This window comes from Acyrthosiphon pisum, chromosome A3 (assembly GCF_005508785.2).
Source record: "Acyrthosiphon pisum isolate AL4f chromosome A3, pea_aphid_22Mar2018_4r6ur, whole genome shotgun sequence".
Lineage (NCBI taxonomy): Eukaryota > Metazoa > Arthropoda > Insecta > Hemiptera > Aphididae > Acyrthosiphon > Acyrthosiphon pisum.
The window spans coordinates 24,576,138-24,591,139 of record NC_042496.1 but is presented as its reverse complement, the minus strand read 5'-3'; the positions used below and the strand labels follow the sequence as shown (position 1 = coordinate 24,591,139).

The window sequence follows — 15,002 nt, the reverse complement described above, 5'->3', positions numbered from 1 at the left end:
GAAATCTATACTTGTGTACTAACTACTATGAAACAAAAAAAATTAATTTAAACTGTACCTATGTGTAATGTGTGTTTATTCGAGGATCCAAGTGTCCAACTACCCAAGATCTGGAAAGAGCCCCCCCCCCCTTAGATCCGCCCACGAGGAAAAGAACGAATCCTTTTTATAAGGAACTTGGCAAACACTGCTACTACCGAGGCAATATGCGGTCTTGCTATGTCCATTGACTAGACACGACATAGCAAGCGGGTGGTTGGTGTGTGATACTATTTTGTCACGGCAATTTAGTATGGTAGGGGGAACTAAGTGATAATTTGTTATGCGATCCTGGTGACCTGGTGATCTAATAACTCGCAGTGATGTTATTATAATATTATGTATACTCCGGCCCACGAGAGTCCATACATAAACACTAAAACGCGCATCGACACTGACGTACGCGACATCTGCCGACTGAATTTTCTCCCACCATAGGGCCATTCCCACCACTCGGCAACGTGAATACAGCGGCTCATAAAAACACAGCTAATTAATTGCGTTTTCGGGGTGTTATATGATTCTCCATATTGAATAACAAAAAACTCGCGAAAAAAATCGTAAAAAAATACGTTATAAACTTGTAACGTAAACGACACGAAAAACCAGTTATAAAAACGAATCAGTCGAATTTCGTAAACGTGTCTACTGCTATCGCTACGTATACACGAATGTCAACGACGCCCGTCGGCGATCTTTGCCGACCGGCTTCCGATCGGTAAGATTCGGCGCATGGAAGAGGAACCGATGCGCAGCGACGGACGCGTTTTTACGTATGGACTCTCGTGGGCCGTAGTATCATAGCGCTCTAATCGCATAGTTCCCCCCACCACAAAATTTACCGTGAAATTTCCGGATCAAGATTTTAGCCAACGTGTCCAGTCAATAATATCGTGACTACAACTGTAACTGCCTACTGTTGTTGTTGTATAGTTGTTTGTTTGCAGCTGCTGTAGAACGGTCAGGTTGTTTTTTTTAAATTGTTTTAACTTCGTGCGACATCCGACATCTTACGTTCTTACTTAACGCTTTACTGACTACGGGCTTAGCTTAAACCGTGTTTTTATTTTCTTTGCCTATGATCGTGTCGACGATCATACGTCGATTGCCAATAATATTTTTACCATTGGACATAATTATTTCTCGTCAGTTGTTAATTTATTCTTACAGTCGACGCGGGCGTTTCATCGTTAACTATTGATAACTGTTTTGAGTGGCCATTTCGTGTATTCGTTTATTGTACGAGTGTAACTACTCTACTGTACGTTTGGGCGGACAGCCACGATGGAGAACGAGAGAACGTACGAATTACCTAGCTTGTTGAAAACGGCGTACTACGCTTGCAATGAGATCGAGCGTGACAGTTTTGACTCACTGGAGGTACCGGACATCGATATGCGACATTGTTGCGAGTCCTTGTTCGAAATATTTAAAATCGACAAAAAACGAAACGAGAATAACGAAAGGCGGACAATGTTCAGCAGGTTGCAGTTCTCCATCAACGACAAGAAGTTTAAAAACATATGCGAGCAGGCAGCGTCCAATGGCCACCTGAATTGTATGAAACTCGCTCGCGAGATCGGTATCCCTTGGGACGAAATGTCCAGAGGGAACGATAAGGCATGTGACCGGGCTGCCAGGTCGGGATATCTGGAGTGCCTAATATACGCCCGGGAAAACGGGTGTCCATGGGACCAGTCAACATGTATCAACGCCGCGATAGGTGGACATTTGGACTGTTTGGTATACGCCCGGGAAAACGGGTGCCCGTGGAATGTAGAAACATGCGGAAACGCCGCGCTGTACGGTCACTTGGACTGCCTTGTTTACGCACGGGAAAACGGGTGCCCTTGGGACGAGCGGACATGCAACAACGCCGCGTTAAACGGACACATGGACTGCCTAGTTTACGCACATGTAAAAGGGTGCCCTTGGGACAAGCGGACATGCGAACACGCCGCGTGGAACGGCCACAAGGACTGCCTGGCTTACGCACGGGAAAACGGGTGCCCTTGGGACGAGGGGACATGCGAACACGCCGCGTGGAACGGCCACAAGGACTGCCTGGCTTACGCACGGGAAAACGGGTGTTCTTGGAACGAGAAGACGTGCAAATTTGCCGCGAGAAACGGCCAAAAGGACTGCCTCGTTTACGCACGAGAAAATGGGTGCCCATGGGACGAGCGGACATGCGAACACGCCGCGTGGAACGGCCACAAAGACTGCCTGGCTTACGCACGGGAAAACGGGTGCCCATGGGACGCGGACACGTGCAGCGAAGCTGCGTTAAATGGCCACATGGACTGCCTGGTATACGCACGGGAAAACGGGTGTCCATGGGACGTGGACACGTGCAGCGAAGCTGCGTTAAATGGCCACATGGACTGCCTGGTATACGCACGGGAAAACGGGTGCCCATGGGACGCGATCACGTGCAGCAAGGCCGCAGAAAACGGTCACATGGACTGCCTGGTATACGCACGGGAAAACGGGTGTCCATGGGACGCGGACACGTGCATCGCAGCTGCATTTAATGGTCACATGGACTGCCTGGTATACGCACAGGAAAACGGGTGCCCATGGGACGCGGCCACGTGCACTCACGCTGCGTTCAATGGTCACATGGACTGCCTGGTATACGCACGGGAAAACGGGTGCCCATGGGACGCGGTCACGTGCATCGCAGCTGCATTTAATGGTCACATGGACTGCCTGGTATACGCACAGGAAAACGGGTGCCCATGGGACGCGGCCACGTGCACTCACGCTGCGTTAAATGGTCACATGGACGGCCTGGTATATGCACGGGAAAACGGGTGCCCATGGGACGCGGTCACGTGCATCGCAGCTGCATTTAATGGTCACATTGACTGCCTGGTATACGCACGGGAAAACGGGTGCCCATGGGACGCGGTCACGTGCATCGCAGCTGCATTTAATGGTCACATTGACTGCCTGGTATACGCACGGGAAAACGGGTGTCCATGGGACGCGGACACGTGCAGCGAAGCTGTGTTCAATGGTCACATGGACGGCCTGGTATATGCACGGGAAAACGGGTGCCCATGGGACGCGGTCACGTGCATCGCAGCTGCATTTAATGGTCACATGGACTGCCTGGTTTACGCAAGTGAAAACGGGTGCCCATGGGACGCGATCACGTGCAGCAAGGCCGCAGAAAACGGTCACATTGACTGCCTGGTATACGCACGGGAAAACGGGTGTCCATGGGACGAGCGGACGTGCAGCAAGGCCGCAGAAAACGGTCACATGGACTGCCTGGTATACGCACGGGAAAATGGGTGTCCATGGGACGAGCGGACGTGCAGCAAGGCCGCAGAAAACGGTCACATGGATTGCCTGGTATACGCACGGGAAAATGGGTGCCCATGGGACGAGCGGACGTGCACCAAGGCCGCAGAAAACGGTCAAATGGACTGCTTGACATACGCACGAGAAAACGGTTGCCCCATAGGTGAAACAGGTCTGCACAACGAAAACTGAAGTAATATTTTATCACCAATGTTTTTATACTCATCGTCTACATTTTTATTATGATGTTATGATACGAGTTCTTTGCGTTTACTACACATCATTGTATATTCTGCCAAAGACCTTACAGCTACTTAGTATAGTAAATTATAAATTAAATGATTTATAAATATTATAACTAATCGTGTTTAAACTATAAATACAATTTTAAAAAAAAATTACGTGCATTTATAATTTCTCATGTAGAACCTTATACACTACAGAACTACAGAAGTGAACACTTACTTGTATCAGTTATTAAAAAATGATTAATTTAATTTTGCTTTCATTTTATAAAACTAGAAATCAAAAAAAAAATAATTACCTAGTAATTATATTATAAAAGTATAAACTGAGTAATAAATGGTGTGTAGTTAAAATAAAATAAAACAAATTTATAAATATTTTAATATGAAACTAAATCTCTAAGGGCCATTCTTACAATGTCGGGGAAAGTGTCGGTTAATGCTAACCGACTGAAAACAGATTTCTAATACAAGATAGGTAAAAGATATTTACAGTAATGTCTTATAATTAAAAAAAAAAAATACTAAGTAGATTTATGATTTATATTTTATTATTGTACATATCTATTATTTCCAGGGCTAGCCTTCTAACTTTAACATAATACGAAGAATCATTAGAACCCTGATGTTAAAGTTTCTCTAATTTGTACAATGTTACTTATTTTATGATTTAAATATTATATATAAAAAAAATATTTAAATATTCAAATAACTAAACTTTATACTTTATACAAAAATGTGTAATGCATATTTTGGAAAATATGGCTAAGAATAAATTATATATAACAATTGATTATCAGATATTGAGATATTCAGATTAAGCATTAAACATGTACATTTGTCTAAAAGCGGGCATGACTTTAAGGGCTGTTTCTACAATCTGGCCAAATTCTGCTGGTAATAAAATCTGTTTTCAGTCAGTTAGTGTTAACTGACACTTTACCGGAATTGTAAGAACGGACCTTAGAGGAGTCATTTATAAATTATAATTAAATAGTTAGGTACTCTGTTAGTTAGTTGATGAAATAAAAAAATATATAAATTTAGAGAGATATTAATCATATTACTAATTATAATTACATTGGCTACCGGGTAACTTTTTTTATAACCAACTCATTTATCACTAAGATATTATTAAGTTTATTTTTTATCATTAAAATCAATTAAGTTTGTCAACAGTTATTTATTTTTTTATTTTTACAACAACATCCAGGAGGAACAGTAATTATACTTTGTCTTATACTGGCAGTCAGTATAATTATTAAAACATTAAGTATTATTATTTAAGTATTTTTTTTATTTAGATATTATCATGGTATAGACTTTATTTTCTATACTCTATAGCATGGCATTTTAAACCAAATGTCCATTACAATTTAAAAAAGCAAAGGTGGGCATTAACTTAACTATATAGTTAATTATTATTGTTTTTAACTTACTAACTAGTAACTTAAATTATTTAATTTAATTAAACTAAATTATATTTAACACACTGCTTGGGACCGTGCTGCAGCACTTTCAAGTTCAGTCACGGTAGGGCACTATTATATTTAGTAAGTCTATATATTTTATATATATTATCTTCGCGCTATACCGTGGTTCAGTTTCAACACTTTCAGGAGTTTGCTCATTACCTAGTGATAGGAACATTTTCAGTGTTAAAAAAATTTGAAGATTTCATTCACTGTTTTTACAAAAAATGTTTAATATCAAACTTTATATTAGTTTCACATTCTGTAAAATAAAGTTACAATATTATTGACTAAGAAAAATAACATTTGATGTTATATTATATTATAGCACAATATTAAAATAACAAAGTATGACTTACGTTTAAACTCATAAGCAATATGAGACATTTTATTTAAACATAAATCAGTATCAGCATTCAGCAACTTATTTATCTTTTACCAACATATCCTCTTCCATAGAAATTAAATGTAGAAAGTAAAACCTTTATTAATATTAAATCCTCCCCAAAAATCATAATGTTAATAATATATACCCAGTATTGGGTAGTAACGTAACGCGTGTTACTCGTTATTGTAACGTAGTTACACTTTTCAGTAACGTTAAATAACTTTGTTATTATTATTTTTGTCTAATACAAGAGCAACTATGTTAATTATTTATAAGTAACTTAGCAGAAGAACAGGTTACATTATAATTTTTTTTTTTTGGGGGGGGGGATATATCGAGTTGCTACTTCACAACAGTCCTTCCCCTCGTATACACATAAAAAGCTTTAATTATATTTATAATTTAAGTAGATATTTATGTAATTACAACATTTTCCCAGTATAATCTAATATAATTATATAAATAAACAATTTTGTCTTAATATTATTTTTAATTTAACAAGTTATAATCATCGATTACAGTCTATAAAGGCAGCAACTTAAATTGTTTATTTATTTCTAGATTATATCTGATAAAATATGTACATTGACAGACGGACAGACGGTCGTGTACTGATTACTGCTAATAACATAAGAATAGCATCATTGTAACTATAGTTACTTTTGAGTAAGACATGTACCGTTACGCATTACTTTTGTACTTGAGTAACTAACTAATAATCTAGTTCCCTATTTTATTTTGTGACTAGTGCCGTAACTTAGTTACTTTTAAAAAGTAACTTACCCAACACTGTATATACCTATAGTATATAATATATTATTTTACATAATAATTTGTATAGTAAATTTATAATTTGTAACTAAAATTGTATTATAAATAGGTACAAATAACTCTATATTGTTGTTAAAAGACATATTTAAAAGTTAAAACTATAAAAAGATCAAAATATAGAAAAATAATTTTATAAAAATATAATATTTTGTACTTAACTTGGAAATGTAAAATTTTATAATAAAAATTAAAGTATGTTTATAAATAAATGTTACACAAAAGATATTATGTTGTAAACCTCAATCATACTACAATTGAAAAGAGTATCCATTAGTATTTCTACATTTTTTTGACATTGGGTTGAACTGTCCATTTTCAATTTGGACTATTTATAATATAAATGTCATCTATTATAATATTTTTTTTATAAGTGAAAAATACAAATAAAAAATAATTAAATTATGTGTATTAACTCATTTAAAATCTAAAATATATATACCTTCTATAATAGATGCTTTATTTGAAGAGAATTCCTTGTTTTTCCCAACATTGTCAATATTCTTATAACTTCGGCCTAATTACAAAAAATTAATCATAATATAATAAAAAAATAATAACTAATTAAAAAAAAAAAATTTAGATACCTACTTAAATTTGAACATTCATCTTCATCACTGTCATCAAAAGCACCATCACTAGAATCTTTGAAATATATAATTTGGTGTTACATTTATTTTTTAAATTATTAATAATAATATATTATATATACCTACCAGAAAATTCAGGTGCAGAACTATACTCAGGCTTGTTTGGAGGTTTCTTTAAGTTTTGATAATTATTACTTTTTTGATTGTTACATTTTCTGTTGCGGACAAATCTGAAGTATTTTGCGCTTTTATGCTTTACATCTGGCTTCATTATAAGAAACTAGGACATAATAAGACAATAGAGTTTAAACATTAATTAATAGTAATAGTGACTTAATAAAACTACATATTAATTGCCTTTTGGTTTTTGTTTTAATTCAATCAATTTATTCTTATTTTTAATATATTTTTTTGTCCAAGCGCAATAGCCATGTTTCCACCATGATTTTGGAAGTTGGAACAACTGAAACTGAATTATCCGGGATAAAATGTACCACAAACCCCACATACTTCTGAAAGTTAAAATTAATAGAAATAACAAATTAACTAGTTAGGTTTCTTAAATAGTTGTTATAGAAAGTATACAGGGTGATTCACTAAGCGTTCAACAGTCATTATCTCAAATAGTTTTGACTTTTTTCAAATTTTTTTATTTCAAAATTATAGATTTACGCTGTTCTAGAATTGTATAGTTTTTTTTATATTTTTCACCCTTATATTTATTAGGAAAAACACTATCAACTTTTGATTTTCAAATGGTAACTTATAATTTTAATTTCATAAATTAATAAGGCTATTTTTTTTTATGAATTTTCGCGTTTAAATTTTCATTTTTCATTAATCCATTGATGAGATATAACTCCTCTAAGTTGAGTAGGTAGTTTTAGGAGGTGTTTGTGTGTTAATGTGTTACACCTAATCAGTAGATACCGCAACAATTAGGATTTTTATGCCCTCGGGTAAAATATATTACATTTTTAAGATCAATTCAGTAAGTACTCTAAACTTGAGTTGCGCCCCTAAAAATAATATTATATGATATACCTACCAGAAAATTCAAGTGCAGAACTATACTCAGGCTCGTTTGGAGGTTTCTTTAAATTTTGATAATTCTTACTTTTTTTAAAAGTATAGGGGTCTTGGTCTATAGGTGCTTATAAGTCATTAACTATTACAATATTCCAATTATTGGAATATAAATATATAATAGGTAGTATACTTTAAAAGTTTCAAGTACCCACAAATAATATTATACAATTACAACAAAATAACAAAAAACATTTTTCTTTGTTTAAATATTTAATTTCCTCCAAATTTGAACATAAAATAACTATATAAATATACATTCATCATTCCACTCAGAATCTAAAAAACTGTGTTTTTATATCTTTGAGAATTTTGGTTACAGATTAACCTACTTACGTGGAACCATTGTTTTAAATTTTCAATCCTTATTACTTAGTAGCTATAAAAATTGAACATTTTATACATTTTTAACTACCAAATAATTATTAAATTTTAAATTTGTTTAATTTTGTGAAAATTCCAATCTTAAATGCTTATAAAAAAAAATTGTACCTATGTATTTTTATTATTTTTCAACTGCTATTATAACGATATATCAGCCTTGTATTACATTTTCACGCTTTTTGGCCCAACAAATAAAATTGTATTAATATTTATAGAAAAAAAAAACTAAAAAAATTTAAATTTGAAATTGTCCGTTAACAGCTCAAAACAAGTCAAAATATTTTGAATTTTTTATCAAGTATAAGAATTGATAAAATAAACATATGATATAAATTTACAGAGTCTATGGTTATTCGTTTTTGAATTAAAACAAAATAAAAAAATTGCTACATGAGAAATCGAGTGAATTTCCAATGTTGTAAAAATATGAACTTCAAAGTTCAAATACTCATAAAAATCTAGTTTACTTTCTCATGGACATTTTATTTTGATAAAAGTAGACAAACTTATAAGGAATCTTGGATTACATTTTCATATCTTAGATTCAAAAAGAAAAATTTTTATGAATTATTCTTCTACTTTTTATGATTTTTCCATATTTAAAATTTTAAAATTTGACCTCCCAAATGCACCAGCAATATTCACTTTCCCATCAAACAAGATACTGAAGTTGAAAATTGAAGCATTATTTTCACTACTTATCGTGAACACAGACACACAAAAAATAAATAAATAAATAAAAAATGAAAAAAAACACACACATCATTGTAAAATCAATACATTCATCGTTCCACTCAGAATCTAAAATTAGTGGTGAATAATAAATAGGTATGATTGATAAATAAACTATAATTTAACTAAGTTACTAGCTATTAGATTTAGTAAAAAATAATAACTAACTTTTGTATAAATAAAAAAACACAAATTTAGACAAAAGTTATTTTATTGTTTAAACTTTAAAGCTTTATTACAATAGTTTATAATATAATTTTATCATTTGAAAAATAAAATAATCATGAGATCAACTATTTTATACAATGAATACAAATTGGCTTCTGACAGCCAATTATGATTGGCTATAATATATGATTATATATATATGATTTCAATATTACAATAATTCGCTACTTAACACCAGGTTAGGTTTTTAGCATTTATGTAAGCTTATAAAGAAAAAAATATATAATAAAATTAATGTTTGTTTTCATAACTAAAAATAAATTTGAAACTGTAACTTAAATCTAAATAAATGTTTTTAAAATACAATACATTTATATTTAAACTAAAATTAAAAGCTATTACTTAAGTCAATGATTATTGTATTAACATATAAATAAAATAGATTTAAATATGTAAAACTATTGAACACATTTCACATTTCATTATTCACATGTTGTTTACAAAAAAAAAAAAAAATGCACATCAGAAATCAGTACTAGGTGACGAGGACGAGAAGTCTCGTCTTAGTTTATGGCAGTGATAAGTTGTCAAAAATATGCCTAAAAAATAAATTACAACAAAATTGAACTAAACACATATTTGAATAAATTTGAAATAAAAAATATACCAATTAACATATTAATAGTTTTAAATGAATTCAAAAAACGAAATTAATGTCCAAAAAAAAAATTAAATAAGAAACCCAAAAATTGACAACATGAAAATAATTTAATGAATGTAATGAAAACAATTATATATTGATATATAAGGAGGAAAGGGATATATACCTTTTACTTAATAAAAATTATTTTTGAATTTTAATTTAGATAATTATTTAAATTTAGAGAAAAAGAACCAAGAAACAAAATATAATTATGTACCTATAGCAATATATTTTTAAAAATACAATGATATAGGTATAATTTTTTTGCATCTCATAATTATCTATATAACTCCAGCTTTAAAATATAAGGCTTGTTATTTTGTACTAGGTACTGTTTATAAAATAACTAATAATGATAAAGAAAATAAATCTAAAAGCAGTATCCGCATAATCTCATGACTATATAGTATTATGAATAAAAAAGAACATACAATTTTATACTTTGAAAAAAATAATTTCAGAATAAACGCACGGGGAAAAAACCTTTGGATAAAAATGAAATAAAATTTGATTTTTCAGTATAAAAATATCATGTTAATCATGTTAAATGTAATAATATAACTTTTGTATGTACCTATTATACAATATTTTTCTACTCATTTCATATTGTAGTTATTAATTATTAGGTATACATTTACTATACGAAAATGTCTTCATCGTTTGTGGTGGTGACAGCGGTAACAGTGGTGGTGGTGGTAGCGGTTGCGGTTGTGGTGGTTGCGGCCTCCAACGTCTCCCAAATCATTATATTTGGAAAACCTTTTTTTCTAGATATTTAAAATGAAAAGTAAATGTAATAGATATACAATGTTACCAAGATAAATATTAATTATAAGACCATAATAATATTGTGTTACTACGTTAAGAAATTATAGTATTCAAATTTAAATATTTGTAAAAACCAATGTACAAATATGAATAATTTTCTTTAATTTTTGTGTCTTTCATCACCGTTTGGCATTTGGGACAGTAAAACTATACAACACCCAATTTTGAAAATATTTTGAATCGTTTTGAGTTGTTTATGGACATTTTCAATTTTCAATTTATTTAGTTTTTTTTGTCAATAAAAGTTAAAAATGTATTCGGAATACTGTACTCAGAATACGTCTTGTAAAAAGTATTCAAAATACCGTATTAAATACTTTCAAAAAAAAGTATTTAACAAGTATTCGGAATATTTAAAAAGTATATCGAATACAGTATTCAAAAAACTATTATGAATAATATGAATATTGCATGTTCCAATATCAATAAGACTCTTACCACAAATAATTTTTACATTTTCATTGACTAATCTAAATATACTTATTTGTTCACATTTGGTCCGTCACTCCCAAGCATCAATGGTTTTAGATATTATATTATCATAATTAAATTACCTATTTGTTGATAAATAGTAATAAAAAAGAGGCCTATAAGATTAAGATCTTGTGTAAGTAAAGAAAGTGACAAAAGTTACAATTTTACAGGGATAGTGACAAAAAATTACAAAAAGTGAGAAAAGTAACTGAGTGGCCATGTATAGTGTATACAGTGATATATCATTGAATTCAAATTTAACACCCTCCATTTCAGTCAACCACTTGTTACCTAGGTACTGTACAGCAGAGCGACATCCACTTACTTTCTTCTTTTCTGATTCTAATTTTATTGGCAATAGTTGTTGAACCACTTGAACCGCTCCATCCTGGACAGATGAACTTTCTTGTTTATTAATGTTCCTAAAAACAGTTGAAATTATAATTAATTATTAACATTATTAAAATTTCAGAAAATCAACTACCTAATGTATAATATTGTATTATAGATTCAAACAGAAATATCTTAGTAGTAATAAGTGGGTCACCTGAGTTCACTTCATATTTTAACACAAAAACAGTTTAAATACAATTTTATAAAAAAAATATGTAAAATAGATCACAAAAATCAACTTATTAATAATATTAATAAAATTAATAATTAAAAAACACTAACATTTAGTAAACGTGTGACACTAATTTACTATATTAATTTACCTGTTTGTGCGACTGTCATCTATACCGTATGGGCGAATTAAATTATAATAAAGTTATTATTTTACGTACCAAAAATAAAAACCCGGTGACTTTGATGCGAATGTTTTTAAAAAGAGGATTTTTTATTAATTTATTATACCTATCTATTTTGTATATCGTACCTATATGATTTTGTTTTATTAATTATTGCAAAATGTGTATTAATAATGACGGTATATTACAATATTACTATATACCTACCAATATCTTTTAAAGTTACGAGTTCATTATTAATTATTTTTTATGTATTAGGTAGGTTTCTTTTTTTTAATGTAGGTGTCATCATTATATAATATTACAATCGGTATATAAATTAATTTACCTATAAACCTATTTATACTTATTTGCCCAAACAGTATTTTTTAGGAATAAACTGTAAAATATTCAGTGGATAATTTTTCTGAAAAATTTGAAGTTTTACAATCAAAATTCGTTGGAGTAGTTTTTGATTTATTTAATTTTTTGTTCTAAAGGTAGGAGTTCTATGCGGTAAGTAATGGGCTTATGAGATATGGGGCCATAGTGATTTAAAAATTTTAGTTATTACTTATTAATATTAATCTATCAACAATAATAACTTTTAAAAATGGTCGAAGTACTAAGTACAATAAATACTAGTTCCAATATTACGTATAATTTATATTTTTGGTAAAACCATTTTTAAGGTCTATTATCCTTGATATAAATATTTTAATAAGTAATGAATAATCAGAAACTAATCGTTCAAATTTTAAATTAGGCGCCTACACTACATTTTCAAAAAAAATAACTACTAAATAGTGTACACTAAAAAAAGGGGGGATTCCCATTTGAAAATCGATGTGTACCTACGGTGTATCTATAGTCAACAGAGTCGGTAAATTGCGTCCTCAAAAAAGGATATAGTCATAATATTATATTATTATACTACGTAAACTGCTGCCCGTGTGCTATTAAAACATACGTAAATTGCATCCTGGGATATTCCGATTCCCGGTCGGCTCATTCAATTCATAACACCCAAATATATTTAATTTCATTATCATTTTAAAAAACGACAGGCAGTAACTGCATTTGTTGTTGGAGGGCTTACAGAGCATACCAAATAACTCAAGGCACCTGTATTGTGGACTGTGGACATAGGACATAGGTAAAAAAATACAAAAAATCTAAATATCTTAAAAAAATTATTAAATATATTAGGTGTTAATAAAAATACAATTGAAGTTTTCAGTATACCTACTTCTGCTTACAAATTGTTATGTGTACGTACAAACTATACTGTTTAATTAGTATAAATGAAAGATTAATAGAATATGGAAAATGTAATATTAATTTTGGAACGAGTAGGTATAACAATATGAAGTAACGAAATGCATGTGATTTTATATTTTCAAATTAGAAATTTCTGCGATTGTCACGTACGTAGCATATATTTATATTTCAAGACAGGCAGCATACTCGCCTTGCCTCGTCGATGATCAGAACGATTTTTAACCATAATTCTGAAAATGCCTTATCTGTTCTCATATTTTTAAGACTCAATATTTTCGTGTTGAATTAATATTATTTTGCCGTCTGGTATACAATTGTGTAAATGTATAGGTACATATTTTTAAAATATTATAGATAAACAAAATAACTAAAATATTATTGTTAATTTAGGTATATAAAATGCAATTACGTTCAAATTTATAAGTACCTACCTATTCAGATTTCAGTTATACCTGTATCAAATTCGTATATAAATTAAAAAACCAACATTCATTCTTTCTGTTTAATAGCTGTGAATATAACAAAAAAAAAAAACCTAAAATATACCTAGGTACAACTAAATGGATAATAATATTGGTTGAACTTACATAATGTTGCTGTTTCTTTCCATTGACATAGGTACGCTTCTTACTCGAAACAAATGAGAAATGATTCAATTAAACTTATTCGAACACGGTTAAACACAATCATCATATTTTTTCATAAATAATTGTTATCTTAAAGTTATAAATATATCTGAAATGTCCACAGTCAAAATTAATTAATCGTTATCTTAATATTTTCAAATGGTAATAATTATGCATTTAAAATATGAACATGTGATAAAATAATATGAAAATGTGCACCCATTAAATTTGGTATACCTAATATATAAGGGATTCAAGAAAATTTATAATTATTTTGAGTATGGAGGTAGACACTGTCTATTATAGTGGCCTTAGTAATTAGGTATTATAGCCTATAGGTATTAGATGTTACTAGGAATTATTATATTATTCGTGACTAATTATTTTATGTTAAGAGGACGTGATATCCGCACGTGTTGTCTCCGTCTTACAAGTGCGTAACATGGCAAATTATACGCAAAGCAGAACACGTGTAGCTCCGTTAGCTTAAAAATTAGAGTGAATTGAACTCTTATAAAATCTAAAGGTAAGATAGACAACCTCGTGGGCTTTTTATTATATTTTAAGTTTAAAGCGAGCTATGAGTATTTAAACATTATAGATTATTTGTGCATTTTAAAGTAGGTACTCAAAACTCGCTTAAAAATTATAATAATATAATAAAAAGCTCATGAACAGGGCTCGTTACTTCATGCACTAAAAAATGCATAAATAAGCATGCATTCATGCACTAAAAGTTGTCAAAATATGCATTAAAATATGCACTAAAAAGTTCGAAAATATGCATTTATATGCCCTCACATTTTTTAATCATTCATTCAAAATATGCATTATGTAAAAAAATCAAGAGAAAATTTTAAAATAATAAGAATTAATCCATAAATTTTAAAAAATTCAAATTCCTCCACAACATTTTGCAAACAGCCCGCAACTGGCGCAACTATTTGTTTTTCTTTCGGAATTGTTTAAATAAAATATGAATAATGTGTACAGTACCAATACCTCACATGAAAACACTAAAACAGGAAATTGAATGGACAAACGCATACGACTCATACGAGTAAACTCATCGGCGAGTGTATAGTGCATTATAAGAAAACTATACTGTAGATGTACAA

General features: G+C 30.9%; 2 protein-coding genes across 5 annotated transcripts; one reads left to right on the top strand and one right to left on the bottom strand.

The window, feature by feature from the left end:
• The first annotated feature begins 199 nt into the window (after window positions 1-199).
• Window positions 200-3,655, top strand: LOC100572128. Its single transcript, XM_008186905.3, has one exon. It carries the CDS (start codon window positions 1,324-1,326, stop codon window positions 3,541-3,543), a length of 2,220 nt encoding a protein of 739 aa, XP_008185127.1. The 5' UTR covers window positions 200-1,323; the 3' UTR covers window positions 3,544-3,655.
• A 5,990-nt stretch (window positions 3,656-9,645) lies between these two features.
• On the bottom strand, window positions 9,646-14,010 carry LOC107884320. Of its 4 annotated transcripts, none has more exons than XR_003839814.1 (4): window positions 13,846-14,010; window positions 11,575-11,671; window positions 10,522-10,714; window positions 9,646-9,843 (listed from the first exon to the last, which is right to left on the bottom strand). XR_003839814.1 is itself a non-coding variant. In XM_029491520.1 (4 exons), the coding sequence occupies exons 1-3, from the start codon at window positions 13,872-13,874 to the stop codon at window positions 10,601-10,603; spliced, it is 240 nt and encodes a 79-aa protein (XP_029347380.1). In that variant the 5' UTR covers window positions 13,875-14,010; the 3' UTR covers window positions 9,646-9,843; window positions 10,580-10,600. The 4 variants fall into 4 exon arrangements, 3 of the variants coding, with proteins under 3 accessions (XP_029347380.1, XP_029347381.1, XP_029347378.1); XM_029491520.1 differs by having other exon boundaries at window positions 10,580-10,714; XM_029491521.1 differs by having other exon boundaries at window positions 10,586-10,714.
• Window positions 14,011-15,002: the final 992 nt, after the last annotated feature.